The sequence below is a fragment of the Saccopteryx leptura genome, chromosome 10, assembly GCF_036850995.1.
Source record: "Saccopteryx leptura isolate mSacLep1 chromosome 10, mSacLep1_pri_phased_curated, whole genome shotgun sequence".
NCBI lineage: Eukaryota > Metazoa > Chordata > Mammalia > Chiroptera > Emballonuridae > Saccopteryx > Saccopteryx leptura.
This window is the reverse complement of record NC_089512.1, coordinates 5,329,440-5,342,331: the sequence shown is the minus strand read 5'-3', so window position 1 is coordinate 5,342,331 and position 12,892 is coordinate 5,329,440. Positions and strand designations below refer to the sequence as shown.

The 12,892-nt window shown below is 46.3% G+C and overlaps 1 protein-coding gene and 1 non-coding gene across 8 annotated transcripts in view; both read left to right on the top strand.

Annotated features, from left to right (window-relative positions):
• DOCK3 (dedicator of cytokinesis 3) overlaps nt 1–12,892 on the top strand; it is a 261,860-nt gene that overhangs the window by 195,832 nt on the left and 53,136 nt on the right. For all 7 annotated transcript variants that reach the window (XM_066350463.1, XM_066350461.1, XM_066350460.1 and 4 more), the window contains 5 exons: nt 3,134–3,228; nt 5,166–5,241; nt 5,762–5,862; nt 6,122–6,180; nt 8,650–8,798. In XM_066350463.1, the coding sequence (XP_066206560.1) occupies nt 3,134–3,228; nt 5,166–5,241; nt 5,762–5,862; nt 6,122–6,180; nt 8,650–8,798 (480 nt within the window). The remainder of the gene's footprint in view (nt 1–3,133; nt 3,229–5,165; nt 5,242–5,761; nt 5,863–6,121; nt 6,181–8,649; nt 8,799–12,892) is intronic.
• TRNAI-GAU (transfer RNA isoleucine (anticodon GAU)) lies at nt 10,942–11,017 on the top strand. Its single transcript has one exon. It is a non-coding gene; the product is annotated as a tRNA-Ile (tRNA).

The window sequence follows — 12,892 nt, the reverse complement described above, 5'->3', positions numbered from 1 at the left end:
ACACTAGGTGTGAGTACTGTAGTGAGCCCAGAGCTATGCCGTGGCACTTCCTCTTCTGTAAAACATTTTGTTTTCCCTGGAATTACTTGACTCTTTCGTTATTTGCTTGGTTTTGTTTTTCTTTTGGCTTTTACACCTGGCCAGGAGTCTTCCTCTCTCTGTCATCTCTGTAATATATATAACTCTTCTTCCAACTTCCCTCCTGGTCGAATCTGACCGATGCCATCAGGTCCCTCTTTTTTTCCTGAAGACTTGCCCTGTTTTTATTTGTTTCTGCCTCTGTCTTTCACGTTAGAGACTTTTCTCCCACATGTAGAGACTCCTGGATGTCAGTTTGGGTCCACAGGTAAGGTCCTCTGATACTAACTAGAAGCTCAATGTGTGCGCAGGGCTCGTCTGCAGTGGGCTTCCTGGAAGAGGACAGAAGAGGGTCTGGCCATTTGGTCAGAGCATCCTCTTATTCCCGTGTCTGTTGGCCTGTTGTCTTGAACTTGCCTCTTTTCCTCAAAGAGGAATCCTTTACCCGTCCTGGGGTGGTGTAGCCTGCTAATATTAGGAAACCAAGTAGGAAAAGCGAGCTGGGTGTCAGCAGGTAAACTTCCTGTCAATGCCTGTTTTCATTCTGGTACCTCAACCCTCAACTGTGGCTGTATCCTTGAGGACAGATCTTCAGTGATCAGCTACTCCAGAGAGCAGCCTCCAGTATTCTGACAGGCGGTGAAAGGCTAGAGTCCATTGAGCTGTTTGGATGTGTTGATGAAAGTGTTTCTTTTATTAAGTTGGGAAACTTTTGGCCAATATTTTTCTTCAAATATTTATTTACTGTTTCTTCCTTTTTATCTCTCCTCTCTGACACCATTATTTATGTTTGTACATTTAATGGTGTCCTATAGGTCTCTGATGCTCTTGTTTATTTTTCTGTCTTTTTATTCTTTCTGTCCCTCTGGATAATCTCAGTTGCCCGATCTTTAAATTCTCTGATTCTTTCTTATACCAGTTGACATCTGCTAATAAGCCCCTCCACTGAAATTCTTGTTTTTGTTATGGTACTTTTATAAGTCTAGAATTTCTGTTGATGCTTTTAAAATAATTTCTATTTATTTTATTGGTATTTTCTGTTTAGTGACCTAATCCTCTTATACTTTCTCTCAGTTCTTTAGTCATGATTTCCTTTAGTTCTTTGAACATATTTATAATAGCCAATTTAAAGTCTTTTCCTAGTAAGTCCAATATCTGAGCTACCTCAGAAAAAGTTTCTATTGACTTCTTTTTTCCTGTGTATGGACCACACTTAGAATTCTGTTTCATTTCACATCTTAGCATTTCTTTTTGTTGAAAACTAGACAATTTAAGTAATGTGGCAACTCTGGAAATCAGATTGCCTCCTCCACAAACTCATCCCCAGGTTTTGTTGTTGTTGCTTTTTGTTATTTTGTTGTTGATGATGATGATGCTTGTTTTCTTGTTTATTTAGTGACTTTCCTGGACTAATTTTTAAAGTATGTATTCTTTGTTGTGTACAGCCACATTCAGTTAGCTTAGAGATCAGCTAATCATTGGACAGAGATTTCCTTAAATTCCTTAAATCAGTAAGTCTTCTACACTCAACAAAACGAGTGTGGGGGCTTGCTGTCCGTGCTCTGGCAGTCTACTTCACAGCCTTCTCCGTCACTCCCCGCTTCCGTCGAGCCTCCGAGTCAGCCAGAGCGAGCTATCAGGCTTCTTAGGTCTTTCTGGGAGTGTGGGCAGCCCTGTACTTGTGCGTGGCCTTCTAGAGTTCCAGGAACGTGCCAGAGCTTTTCAAGACCCGTCTGGCTAGCTCTAGCTCATTCCCAGATTTTTCTTTTAAGTGTTGTGGACACTCTCTTGTTTGCCACAACTAATACAGCTGCTTCGTGTAGCTGAGATGTCAAATTATTATCACATTTTTTCCGCAACAAATGGCCTAGTGATAAGACTTACCCCACTGAGTAAGCTCTGAGGTCAAATAAGCCATCTGAATGGGGCTTTCCTAGGTGACTACCAAACAGATAAAAAAGTAACAACTCTCTGGAAATGGCACTTTTTCAGGAGCTCCAAAACCATTTTGTTCCTTCCAACGACTGCTAGGCTGCTGGTTTTCACTACTACTGTGGTTCCAGTTCCACAGCTGCTTGTTTGCAAGGCTGCCATGGAGGTGGGAGGGACAGGGGATGGGAATGGGAAAGTCAAAGCACAGTGAGCTTACTTACCGTTTCTACTGGGATTCTGCCGCTTTTCCTGAATAATACTCCTTGGATTATTGCAAGCCTTTACTGAACCACTCTTTGCCACTATTTCATTGCTTTATTTATTTATTTATTTCCAAAGTGAGAAGCTGGGAAGCAGACAGACTCCCGCATGTGCCCAACCGCGATCCACTCGACATGCCCACCAGGGGGCGATGCTCTGCCCATCTGGGGCGTTGCTCTGTTGTGACCAGAGCCATTCTAGCACCTGAGGTGGAGGCCATGGAGCTGTCCCTCAGCGCCTGGGCCAGCTTTGCTCCAGTGGAGCCTCGGCTGCTGGAGGGGAAGAGAGAGACAAAGAGGAAGGAGAGGGGGAGGGGTGGAGAAGCAGATGGGCGCTTCTCCTGTGTGCCCTGGCCGGGAATCAAACTTGGGACTCCTGCACACCAGGCTGACGCTCTACTGCTGAGCCAACCAGTATGGGCCTCATTGCTTTCTTGGAGGACCACATTCCTGGAGGTCCTTATTCTGCCAATTCTAAAGTGCTTCTCCTGTCAATGTGTTCCTAACATCCAAGGAAGCAGATTCTTAAAGTCAATTGCTCAGGGGCCATGACCCAAGGAATGAGACCTGTAGACTCAGTTGGGTACCAGTCCACCTGGATTCTAGCCTTCCCTGGGCTGTGGGCGCTAGGCCCTGGGCTGAGTGAGTGCACAGCTGTCTCTGTTCTACCCAGTTTGGATCTGCTCCCGTAGCTGAGCTGTGAGAGTGCCAGGAACTCAAGCTCTGAGGGAAAAGCGATCATAGAGGGAGCCAGATTCTAACCCCCTGGCCCCACCCACCGCCAGGTCTAGGAACTGCCAGCTGAGGAACGTGTGTGGCGCGGCAGTGGCCGTGTCTCACGGCAGGCTCTCTCCTTGTCTCAGGAATTCCTGCTGAAGATTTTCTGTGTGTTCCGGAGCCTGATGAAGATGAGCGTCTTTCCTCGGGACTGGATGGTGATGAGACTGCTCACGAGCAAGTGAGTGTGGCAAGCCTGCGCTGGCAGCTGCAGGGTGTTCTCAGACTAAGGGGAGTGAGGGTGTGTGTGCGGGAGAGGAAGCAAGAAAGAGGTCCTGACCAGGGCCATGGGACAGAGAGGAAAGGGTAAACGTGAAAAAACATGTTTTAGGCACAGTCACTAGGACTTGACCATTTACCATAAGTTCAAAGAGAAGGAAGAGTCAAAAATAGTTTAAAAAATGGAGCCATGCCTGGCCTATGGTGGCGCAGTGCACAGATTGTTGACCTGGAACACTGAGGTCACTGGTTCTAAACCCCAGACTTGCCTAGTCAAGGAACACACGATAAGCAACCAAGAACAACTGAAGTGAAGCAACTATGAGTGACACTTCTCACCTCTGGCCCCCCTACTCTCTCTGTAAAATCAATAAATAAAGTATACTTTTTTAATGGAGGCTAAGTGCCTGGGAAATGATGACGTGGTAAGGACGGAAGAGGAGATGTTAAAGATATGAACTATAAGACCCGGGGAAGGGCTCCTCCCTGAGGAGGGCCTGTTCCGTGACCCACTGGCTTCCGTGGCTCTCTGGCTTCGTGCATCATCCCAAGCCCTACTCTTGGTTTGGTTTGTGTCGTCTGCCAGACACTGCTTGCCTCCCGCAGCTAGTGCTAATTACCCACCCGAGACCTGGCTGTGCGGCTCTGACCACTTCTGGCTCTGGCCGCTAAGGCTGTCCCTACATTGCCAGCCCCGTTTATATTTCTAGCCTGTGCTTCTAATTGGCAAACCAGACGAGTGATGCAGGCGGTGAGGTGCTGCCTGATCCGGTCTCCCTCCGCTCAGGAGACAGCCATGTGGCTGCTGCTCTCTAGCCCGCTGCCGCCTCCTGCTCGTCTGCCTGTCATGTCGGCAGCACACAGTATGTAGTGAGGTTATTTACCGTAGCTGTGTCAGCAGGGGGTATCAGCATGGTCTTTCTACTTTGTACCTGCTATAGTGCCCTTTTTTTTCTTTTTTCAAAACTGCCAACATTTGAGATAGGACAGAACAAAAGAACAGTTATAGACAAAGTTGCACTGATGTTTCCTCAGATAGTGGGTTTCCCACGTGGTTCCCTCTAGTGTCTGTCTCTCGGCTCTCCTCGGAGCACCTCAGACTCTGCTGCCCATCCTGCAAGCACAGCCTCTTCTCTTAAGGCTTTGACCTTTCAACTCTGTCACCCCCTTTGCCGGTGGACTAGTGTCTCTAATGCAGTGTTTTCTCCTTGCCCCTCTCCTGCATTGGAGCCAGGTGGTCTTGTTAGATATCAGCTCCTTGGCCAGGCAGCCAAGGCCCTCCGTGATCAGACCCTTACCCGTGTGTCCCCCTTCACTTTCTCTCGACCTCAGCCTGTGCCCTTGCTTCCAGCAAGCTAGTCTCTTGCCACCCCTTAAATGTGCCCAGGCTAAAGTTGAGAGTGATGTTCTAAACCAAAGGCTGGAATCAAATGACTTACAGATGAAAATAATAGTGTATAACAAAGTTGGCATTTAATAACTATAAACCCCTATTATCAAATAAAATTATGCTCTAAGCCCTCTGGTGGTCATAATATATGTTCATGACTCAAAAGTCCCCCAAATACTAGACTTACTCTAAAGAGCCATCAATCCCTAATCTACCCCCTTTTGTAAGCAGGGAAACTAAGGCCCAGAGGAAGGTCCTACCAAGGTCAGATAATGGCACAACTAGGTCTAGAGCCCACTAATGTTCTGTGCTCTTCTGCCAACAATGGGGCATTTCTCCAAGACTGGTTTTCTGTGGGATTTGTATCATCTATGTCTTTCCTTTATAGTCACATCTTACTTGAGCACGTTGTACTTAAGAAGTTTACACACAGGCATTCGACAGTTGATGCTCAGCTGTCAGCTGTCATCATTCGTTACCTCTGCTAACACCTTGTTCCCTTGCTGCAGCATTATAGTCACTACCGTCCAGTACCTGTCCTCTGCACTGCACAAGAACTTCACAGAGACAGACTTTGACTTCAAGGTAGGAGCCCTTGTGATTCATTCATCTCTAGCTTTGTAGTAACCCTAGAAAGTAAAATACCAAGCTCACTGTTTTTGTTTTTGCTTTACTTAAAACAACCATTTTATTTTTTTTACAAATTTGCAGGTCAGGAACTTAAGAAGTACTTAGCTAGGTGTCAGCTTGGGGCTGGGGTGAGCTGGGGTTTTATTATTATTATTATTAATATGTTCGTAGTATCAAACAGCTTCCAAGCTGATAGTTACTAGAATATCACCTAGAGTGAGCTCTGCTTTGGGAGGTGTTGGGAGGCAGATGTCCATGAGTGTGCTTCCCAATCCAGAATTAACACTGTTGGCTACAGAGGAGTCAAGAAAGGGGGAGGGGGTTGGAGTCCTATTTGCAAAGCTATTTAAAAAGGAAAAAAAAATCAAGATCTGAAAGTTGTGAAATGAATTCTGTGCTGCATGCGTATATTTAGACTCTCTCCTTGCAAGGTTAAGGACTCAGGCTGTCACATGGTTTCTCTTCTTCTCTCTAGGTGTGGAATTCTTATTTTAGCCTGGCAGTTCTGTTCATAAATCAGCCAAGCCTCCAGCTAGAAATCATTACTTCAGCCAAGAGGAAGAAGATTCTGGATAAGTAAGACATATGTCTCTTACTCACCTCCGTACCATATGCCCAGATGGGGCTGTGTTTCCAGGGAGGCTCCTTCAGAAGTCCACAGGGTTCTCACTGAGGTCGCTTCCCCAGGAGCCAAGTGACAGTGCAGTTGAGAACTAGATGACTTCATACTTGGGAAACATTAGAAACAGTGCTGAGAGACTGACCTCACTGGGTTTGTAGCCTGGTCTTCCTGAACCTCCCCCACTAGTAACTGGCTCCTGTGTTATTATTCCAGGTATGGAGACATGCGTGTGATGATGGCTTATGAACTGTTCAGCATGTGGCAGAATCTGGGTAGGTCTCCTCCCCTTATTTTTCCCTTCCATATATTCTGTAGCCAAGTAAAAAGTGACAAGACCATTAACTCCCCCCAAGTTTTATGAATTCAGACCCAGGAAATCTTCACATGTCTCTAACATAACACCTCATATGGACGGGAGCACATGTGCACCAAGCCCTTGGCAGGAGAGTTAGGCTGAGAAACAAGACCCCAGCAATACATAGTCATAATCCCTTTTTTGAGAACTAAATGTCAAAAGGAAGAAGAAGATGAGCGCTCCAGTAGTTTCTCCCAGTTTGAGAACTCATGCCTGCCAGATCCTCTGTGCTCTTCGTGCCTGTCCCAGGCTGATGGTGCAGGCCCCAAAGCGTAGACCTTGGAGGTACTCAGCACAGGAGCAAGGGCAGCGATGCGTTTTCATTTGAAATCCTTCCTGGGGTTTCTGGAATTCAGGCATGCTGATCACAGGAAGAGTGGATGTAAGAAGGGAATTTCAGCCTTTAGGTGAGATTAATTTTAGCTTCCTTTCTTTTGATAACTTCTCTTTACAGCTTCTTTAATACCCACTGCTTTGAGTCTGGACTGTGAGAGTTTCGGATAGCGTATGTGGTCTGCCCTGGTGGCTCAGCGGACCATCCTTTGGCACTTACTGTAGGCTGTTAGTCTCTCAGGGTGCTAAAGGAGCTGCTCTTCCTCTTCCTAGTAAAGTCTGTGTTCAGCTGAACTTACAGTTCTGAAGCCTCAGGAAGGATGGTCAAAAAAATCCTGTAGTCCTTCATTAACCCTAGCAGTCTCTGAGACTAGAGGCAACCAGCAAGGTTCGAGGCATTCCTCCAGCAAGCCCTAGGGCTGCCTGCCCGTGAATGGAGATGTATTTCCCCAGGTGGGCTTTCCAGCTTCAGTAGTCTTACAGTCTGACCTCCTTCATCTAGATTTTAACCCCGAAGTTGACTCTGAAATTCACAGGAACGCAAGGGACTAGCAACTACACCAAACAGCAAGATTAGAATATGCAGAATCAGCCTCAGGGCCAACATTTGATCCTTAGATAAGCTTTTTAAATAGAAGAAGTTTTATAAGATGCCTAATTTTTCTGATAAAACCAATTCTGACTCATTGTTTTTGGTGGAAATGGCATTCTCTGGTCCTCAAGAGTTGATTTGACTTTGCTGCAGCAGTCACTACGACACGGGCCCACAGTTTGTCTCCTCCTGGGCAGATGGTTTGCTCTGTTTCACCATTGCAGGGAAGAGAAACGTTCTGCCCCAGGGTCCTCAGGACTGGCCCTTGCTTCTGGGAACCTGCCCCAGATCAAGCCAATCACAGGGAAACCCACATCACCCACTTCCCAAGGACAGGCTTCATTAAAAAGGTTGAGGGGTGAGCTGAGCTGATCTGAGTGGATGTAGTTCTACCGTCAGAAATGCACTAAGAGCCCTGGCCGGTTGGCTCAGCGGTAGAGCGTCGGCCTAGCGTGCGGAGGACCCGGGTTCGATTCCCGGCCAGGGCACACAGGAGAAGCGCCCATTTGCTTCTCCACCCCTCCGCCGCACTTTCCTCTCTGTCTCTCTCTTCCCCTCCCGCAGTCAAGGCTCCATTGGAGCAAAAGATGGCCGGGCGCTGGGGATGGCTCTGTGGCCTCTGCCTCAGGCGCTAGAGTGGCTCTGGTCGCAACATGGCTAGCCCCAGGATGGGCAGAGCATTGCCCCTGGTGGGCGTGCCGGGTGGATCCCGGTCGGGCGCATGCGGGAGTCTGTCTGACTGTCTCTCCCTGTTTCCAGCTTCAGAAAAAAATGAAAAAAAAAAAAAAAAAAAAAGAAATGCACTAAGCTAGGGGGTGGGGTCTCTGAGTCAGTCTGTGGGAGTAGGACAGGGCTGTGCAGGTGGTTCCTGCTAACTCAGCCCGCCCCCCGCCCCGCCCCTCCCCGCCCCGCCCCATCCCTGCTGGCGTTCCTGAACACACAAGGTGAAGAGGCTCCCAGACTTTAGACCTCTAGTGGCTAGACCAGGGACTGGGCATCCTCATCAGTTAAATGCCTCTGGGCGAGAGGTAGGAACTCCAGGGAGTGTGCCTTATGTTTAGATGGATTGTTCTTGCTACATAACTGTTGTGAATAGACTATCTGAGACTATCACAGGTTACTCAGAATAACTGGTTACTCGGGAGTCCTGTTCTGTCTAGAGTACTAAAATCTGTTCCTTGACCTCAGAATGATTTTCAGATAATTTGTGGAACCTCCCAGGAAATTTTTTGAAAAGGCAATCTGTGCCTGTTGAACATCTGTTCTAACTGGGCCGTGCCAGTTTTACCCATGAACACCAAAAAGCCAGGAGAGGGAGCATCTCAGAAAGCCAGAGGGAAGAGCTGGCTCTGTTCTCAGATGCTTCCAGGGCAGATCAAAGTGTGTGCTGCAGCCCCACTGGGGAAGCTTCCCTGAAGGAACAAAGCACAAGCATAAGTTAATATCTGTCTTGTTGTTCAGGTGAACATAAGATCCACTTTATTCCGGGTATGATTGGTCCTTTTCTGGGTGTGACCCTGGTACCGCAGCCAGAAGTACGGAACATCATGATTCCCATCTTTCATGACATGATGGACTGGGAGCAGCGGAAAAATGGCAACTTCAAGCAGGTAAGATACCTGCCATTGTTCTGGGTGTTTGCCTCTGGAATGGACCCTTTCAGCCCAGGAAGGTGGCTCACATGGGCAGGCTGATTTCCAGTGGGAATGAGTTGTAGCTTGGCCATCTTGAATCTTGTTCAAGGGGTTTCCCTTACTTGCTGGCCAGAGTTGACTTGCGAATATTCCTTGTGAAGTTGGAGGCCAGAAAAGAATCAGAGCAAAGGAATGAATAGGATGTGAAAGCAACTTTCTAATCAAGGGGAGAATGACTCAGACTGTAGCTTCTCAGCTCAATTCAGGCGAGGGCCCTGGGAACGTGTTGTTCTTCCTCTCTGGGGGTTCTCCAAGCTGTATGATCCAGGCATTTCTAGGGCCACAGCCCAAACCAGATGACTTCTCGTGGCTCAGAAGAGCCCAGAATTTCAGACTCCTATATAGAGGAGTAGGTCCAGGAGGTGTAAGCCTTTGACTTTTGACTAAGTAGCTTCAGGCTGTCCCTCTGTGCAGTTCTTCCACCCCTAAAGTGGAGGAGTTGGCCCTGCCTATTTATCTGTATCTAGGGAATAGGACTGTGACCAGTAGGGGTCAGTGATATTAGAGCTGATTCTAGCTCATGAAGGAAATAGCTTGTTAGCAAGAAGAATTGTCTACAGAGGGGGGCTGCTTTGGGAGATGGGGAGTTCCTCTTTACTGGTGGTTCTCAAGTAGGAGCTCCCAGGAGACCTCTAGGGGAAATTTCTATATTAGCCTGGAGACTAGACCAGTTTTCACTAAGCTTCCTACCAACTCTTTGATTCTGGGATGACCTTGTGGTCTTACAGTGAGTGACTGTGGAAGTGAGGAACAGACCAGGGAAAGAATAATTTTTTATTTGCTTTGTTTTATTTGTAAATTTACAAAGTAGAATTCCCTAGTTAGAGAATTCCCAGTTCTATAGGTTTTGGCAAACACATAAAGTCATGTAACCAGTACCACAATAAATATTTTTTTAATTCCTAAAGATTCCATCTTGCTGCTCCTTTGTAATCACACCCTTCCCCATTCTCCATCACTAGAAGCCAGCGTTTTCCAGAATGTATGTCAATGGACTCATGTAGACCGTAGCCTTTTGAAACTGGCTTCTTTCACTTACCATAATGCCTTTGAGAGATTCATCCATATTATTGCATCCATCAGTTTTTCTATTGCTGGGTAGTATTCATTGCAGTTTATTTATTTCCTTTTAAAGACATTTGGGTTGTCTCCATTCCTTTTGGTGATTATGAATATAGCTGCTAAAAATCATTTATTTATAGTTTTTTGTATGAATATAAACTCATCTTTCTTGGGTAAGTACATAGGAATAGGATTATAGAGATTTTGGTAAATGTATGTTTAACTTTATAAGAAGCAATCAAATTGTTTTCCAAAGTGGCTGTACTATTATGAAGTCCCAACAACAGTCTGTAGGGTTCCAGTTGATCCATATACTTACCATAATTTGCTGTTATGTCTTTGTTTGTTTATTTTAGCCATTTTAATAGGTATATAGTTATATATTCTTGTTATTTTAATTTCTATTTCCCTAATGACTAATGACGTTGAGCATCTTTTGATGTGCTAGTTTATCATCTTTATATCTTCTTTGATTGTTCAGAACTAATGTTCATTTTTAATTGGGCTGCTTGTTTTCTGAGGGTTCTTTATATATTCTGGATATAAGTCCTTTATTAAAAATATGATTTACAGGCCCTGGCCGGTTGGCTCAGCGGTAGAGCGTCGGCCTAGCGTGCGGAGGACCCGGGTTCGATTCCCGGCCAGGGCACACAGGAGAAGCGCCCATTTGCTTCTCCACCCCTCCGCCGCACTTTCCTCTCTGTCTCTCTCTTCCCCTCCCGCAGCCGAGGCTCCATTGGAGCAAAGATGGCCCAGGCGCTGGGGATGGCTCCTTGGCCGCTGCCCCAGGTGCTAGAGTGGCTCTGTTCGCAACATGGCGACGCCCAGGATGGGCAGAGCATCGCCCCCTGGTGGGCAGAGCATCGCCCCATGGTGGGCGTGCCGGGTGGATCCCGGTCGGGCGCATGCGGGAGTCTGTCTGACTGTCTCTCCCTGTTTCCAGCTTCAGAAAAATGAAACAAACAAACAAACAAACAAATGAAAATATGATTTACAGGCCCTGGCCGGTTGGCTCAGCGGTAGAGCGTCGGCCTGATGTGCAGGGGACCCGGGTTCGAATCCCGGCCAGGGCACATAGGAGAAGCGCCCATTTGCTTCTCCACCTCCCCGCTCCTTCCTCTCTGTCTCTCTCTTCCCCTCCTGCAGCCAAGGCTCCATTGGAGTAAAGATGGCCCGGGCGCTGGGGATGGCTCCTTGGCCTCTGCCCCAGGTGCTAGAGTGGCTCTGGTCGCAGCAAAGCGTCGCCCCAGAGGGGTAGAGCATCGCCCCCTGGTGGGCAGAGCGGCGCCCCTGGTGGGCGTGCCGGGTGGATCCCAGTCGGGCGCATGCGGGAGTCTGTCTGACTGTCTCTCCCCGTTTCCAGCTTCAGATAGATAAAAAAATATATATATATATATGATTTACAAATATTTTTCTCCCAATTTTTAGCTTGTCTTTTTATTTACTAAACAGTATCTTTCATGGAAGAAAAGTTTTACATTTTTATGCAGTCCAGTGTATCAGGGGTTTTTTGGATGGATTATGCTTTGGGGCTCATATCTGAGAACTCTTTGTCTAAACCAAGACCACAAAACTTTTTTCTCCTATGTGTCTTCTAGAAGTTTTATAATTTTACTTTTAGATCTATGATCTGTTTTGAGGTCGTATTAGTATAGGTGTGAAGAATGGGTTACGGCTCTTTTTTTTCCCCTATGGTTGTCCAGCACCTTTTGTTGAAAAGACTTTCTTTGTTAAAAATCAGTTGATGTAGATCTTTTTCTGGTTTCACTAGTCTTTCCGTTAATCTACGCGTCTGCTCTTCCACCGATACCTCACTGTCTCAGTTGTGGTAGTGTTACAGTTAGTCTTCAAATTTGGTGTCAGTCCTCTACCTTTGTTTTGGTTTGGGGGTTTTTTGTGTGACAGAAACAGAGAGAGATATAGAGAGGGACAAATAAGGACAGACAGACATGAAAGGAGAGAGATGAGAAGCACCAATTCCTTGAGGCACCTTAGTTATTCAGTGATTGCTTTCTCATATGTGCCTTGACTGGGGTGCTACAGCACAGCACGTGACCCCTTGCTCAAGCCAGTGACCTTGAGCTTCAAGCCAGTGACCTTTGGGTTCAAGCCAATAGCCTTTGGGCTCAAGCCAGCAACCTTGGGGCTCAAACCAGCGACCATGGGGTCATGTCTATGATCCCACACTCAAGCCAGCGACCTCATGTCAAGCTGGTGAGCCAGCACTCAAGCCAGATGAGCCCACGCTCAAGCTGGCAACCTCGGGGTTTCAAATCTGGGTCCTCCATATCTCAGTTCGATTCTCTATCTACTGTGCCACCACCTGGTCAGGCCACCTTTGTTCTTTTATTCAATATCTTATTAGCTATTCCAATTCCATTTCCTGTAAATTTTATAATCAGCATGTTAATAGTGATAAAAATTCCTGCTGGGATTTTGAATGGGATTGCATTTTAATCTATAGATCAAATTGGGAAGAAGTGATATCTTAATAATATTTAGTAATACTCATAGTCCAGGAAAACAGTATATCTCTTTATTTATGTGTTCTTTAATTTCTTTTTTATTGAATTTGTTGGGGTGACATCGGTTAATAAAATTATATAGGTTCCAAGTGTGCAGTCCTATAATATAGCATCTGTATATTGTGTTGTGTGTTCCCCACCCAAAGTCAAGTCTCCCTCTGTCACCATTTACCCCCCTTTACCCTCCTTTACCTCCCTCTACTTCCCTTCCCCTCTGGTAGTCACCATACTGTAGTCTGTGTCTATGAGAGATTAAGCAAAAAATATAATCTTTGTTTTTTGGGGGGAGGGGATCCTCAGTCAGAAAGACTTGGGCCCCCCACTGATTTATTTTATTAATATTGTTATAGTTTCAGCATACAGGTCTTGTACATGTTATTAGATTTGTATGTATTGCCTGTTTTAGTGTTATTGTAAATTATT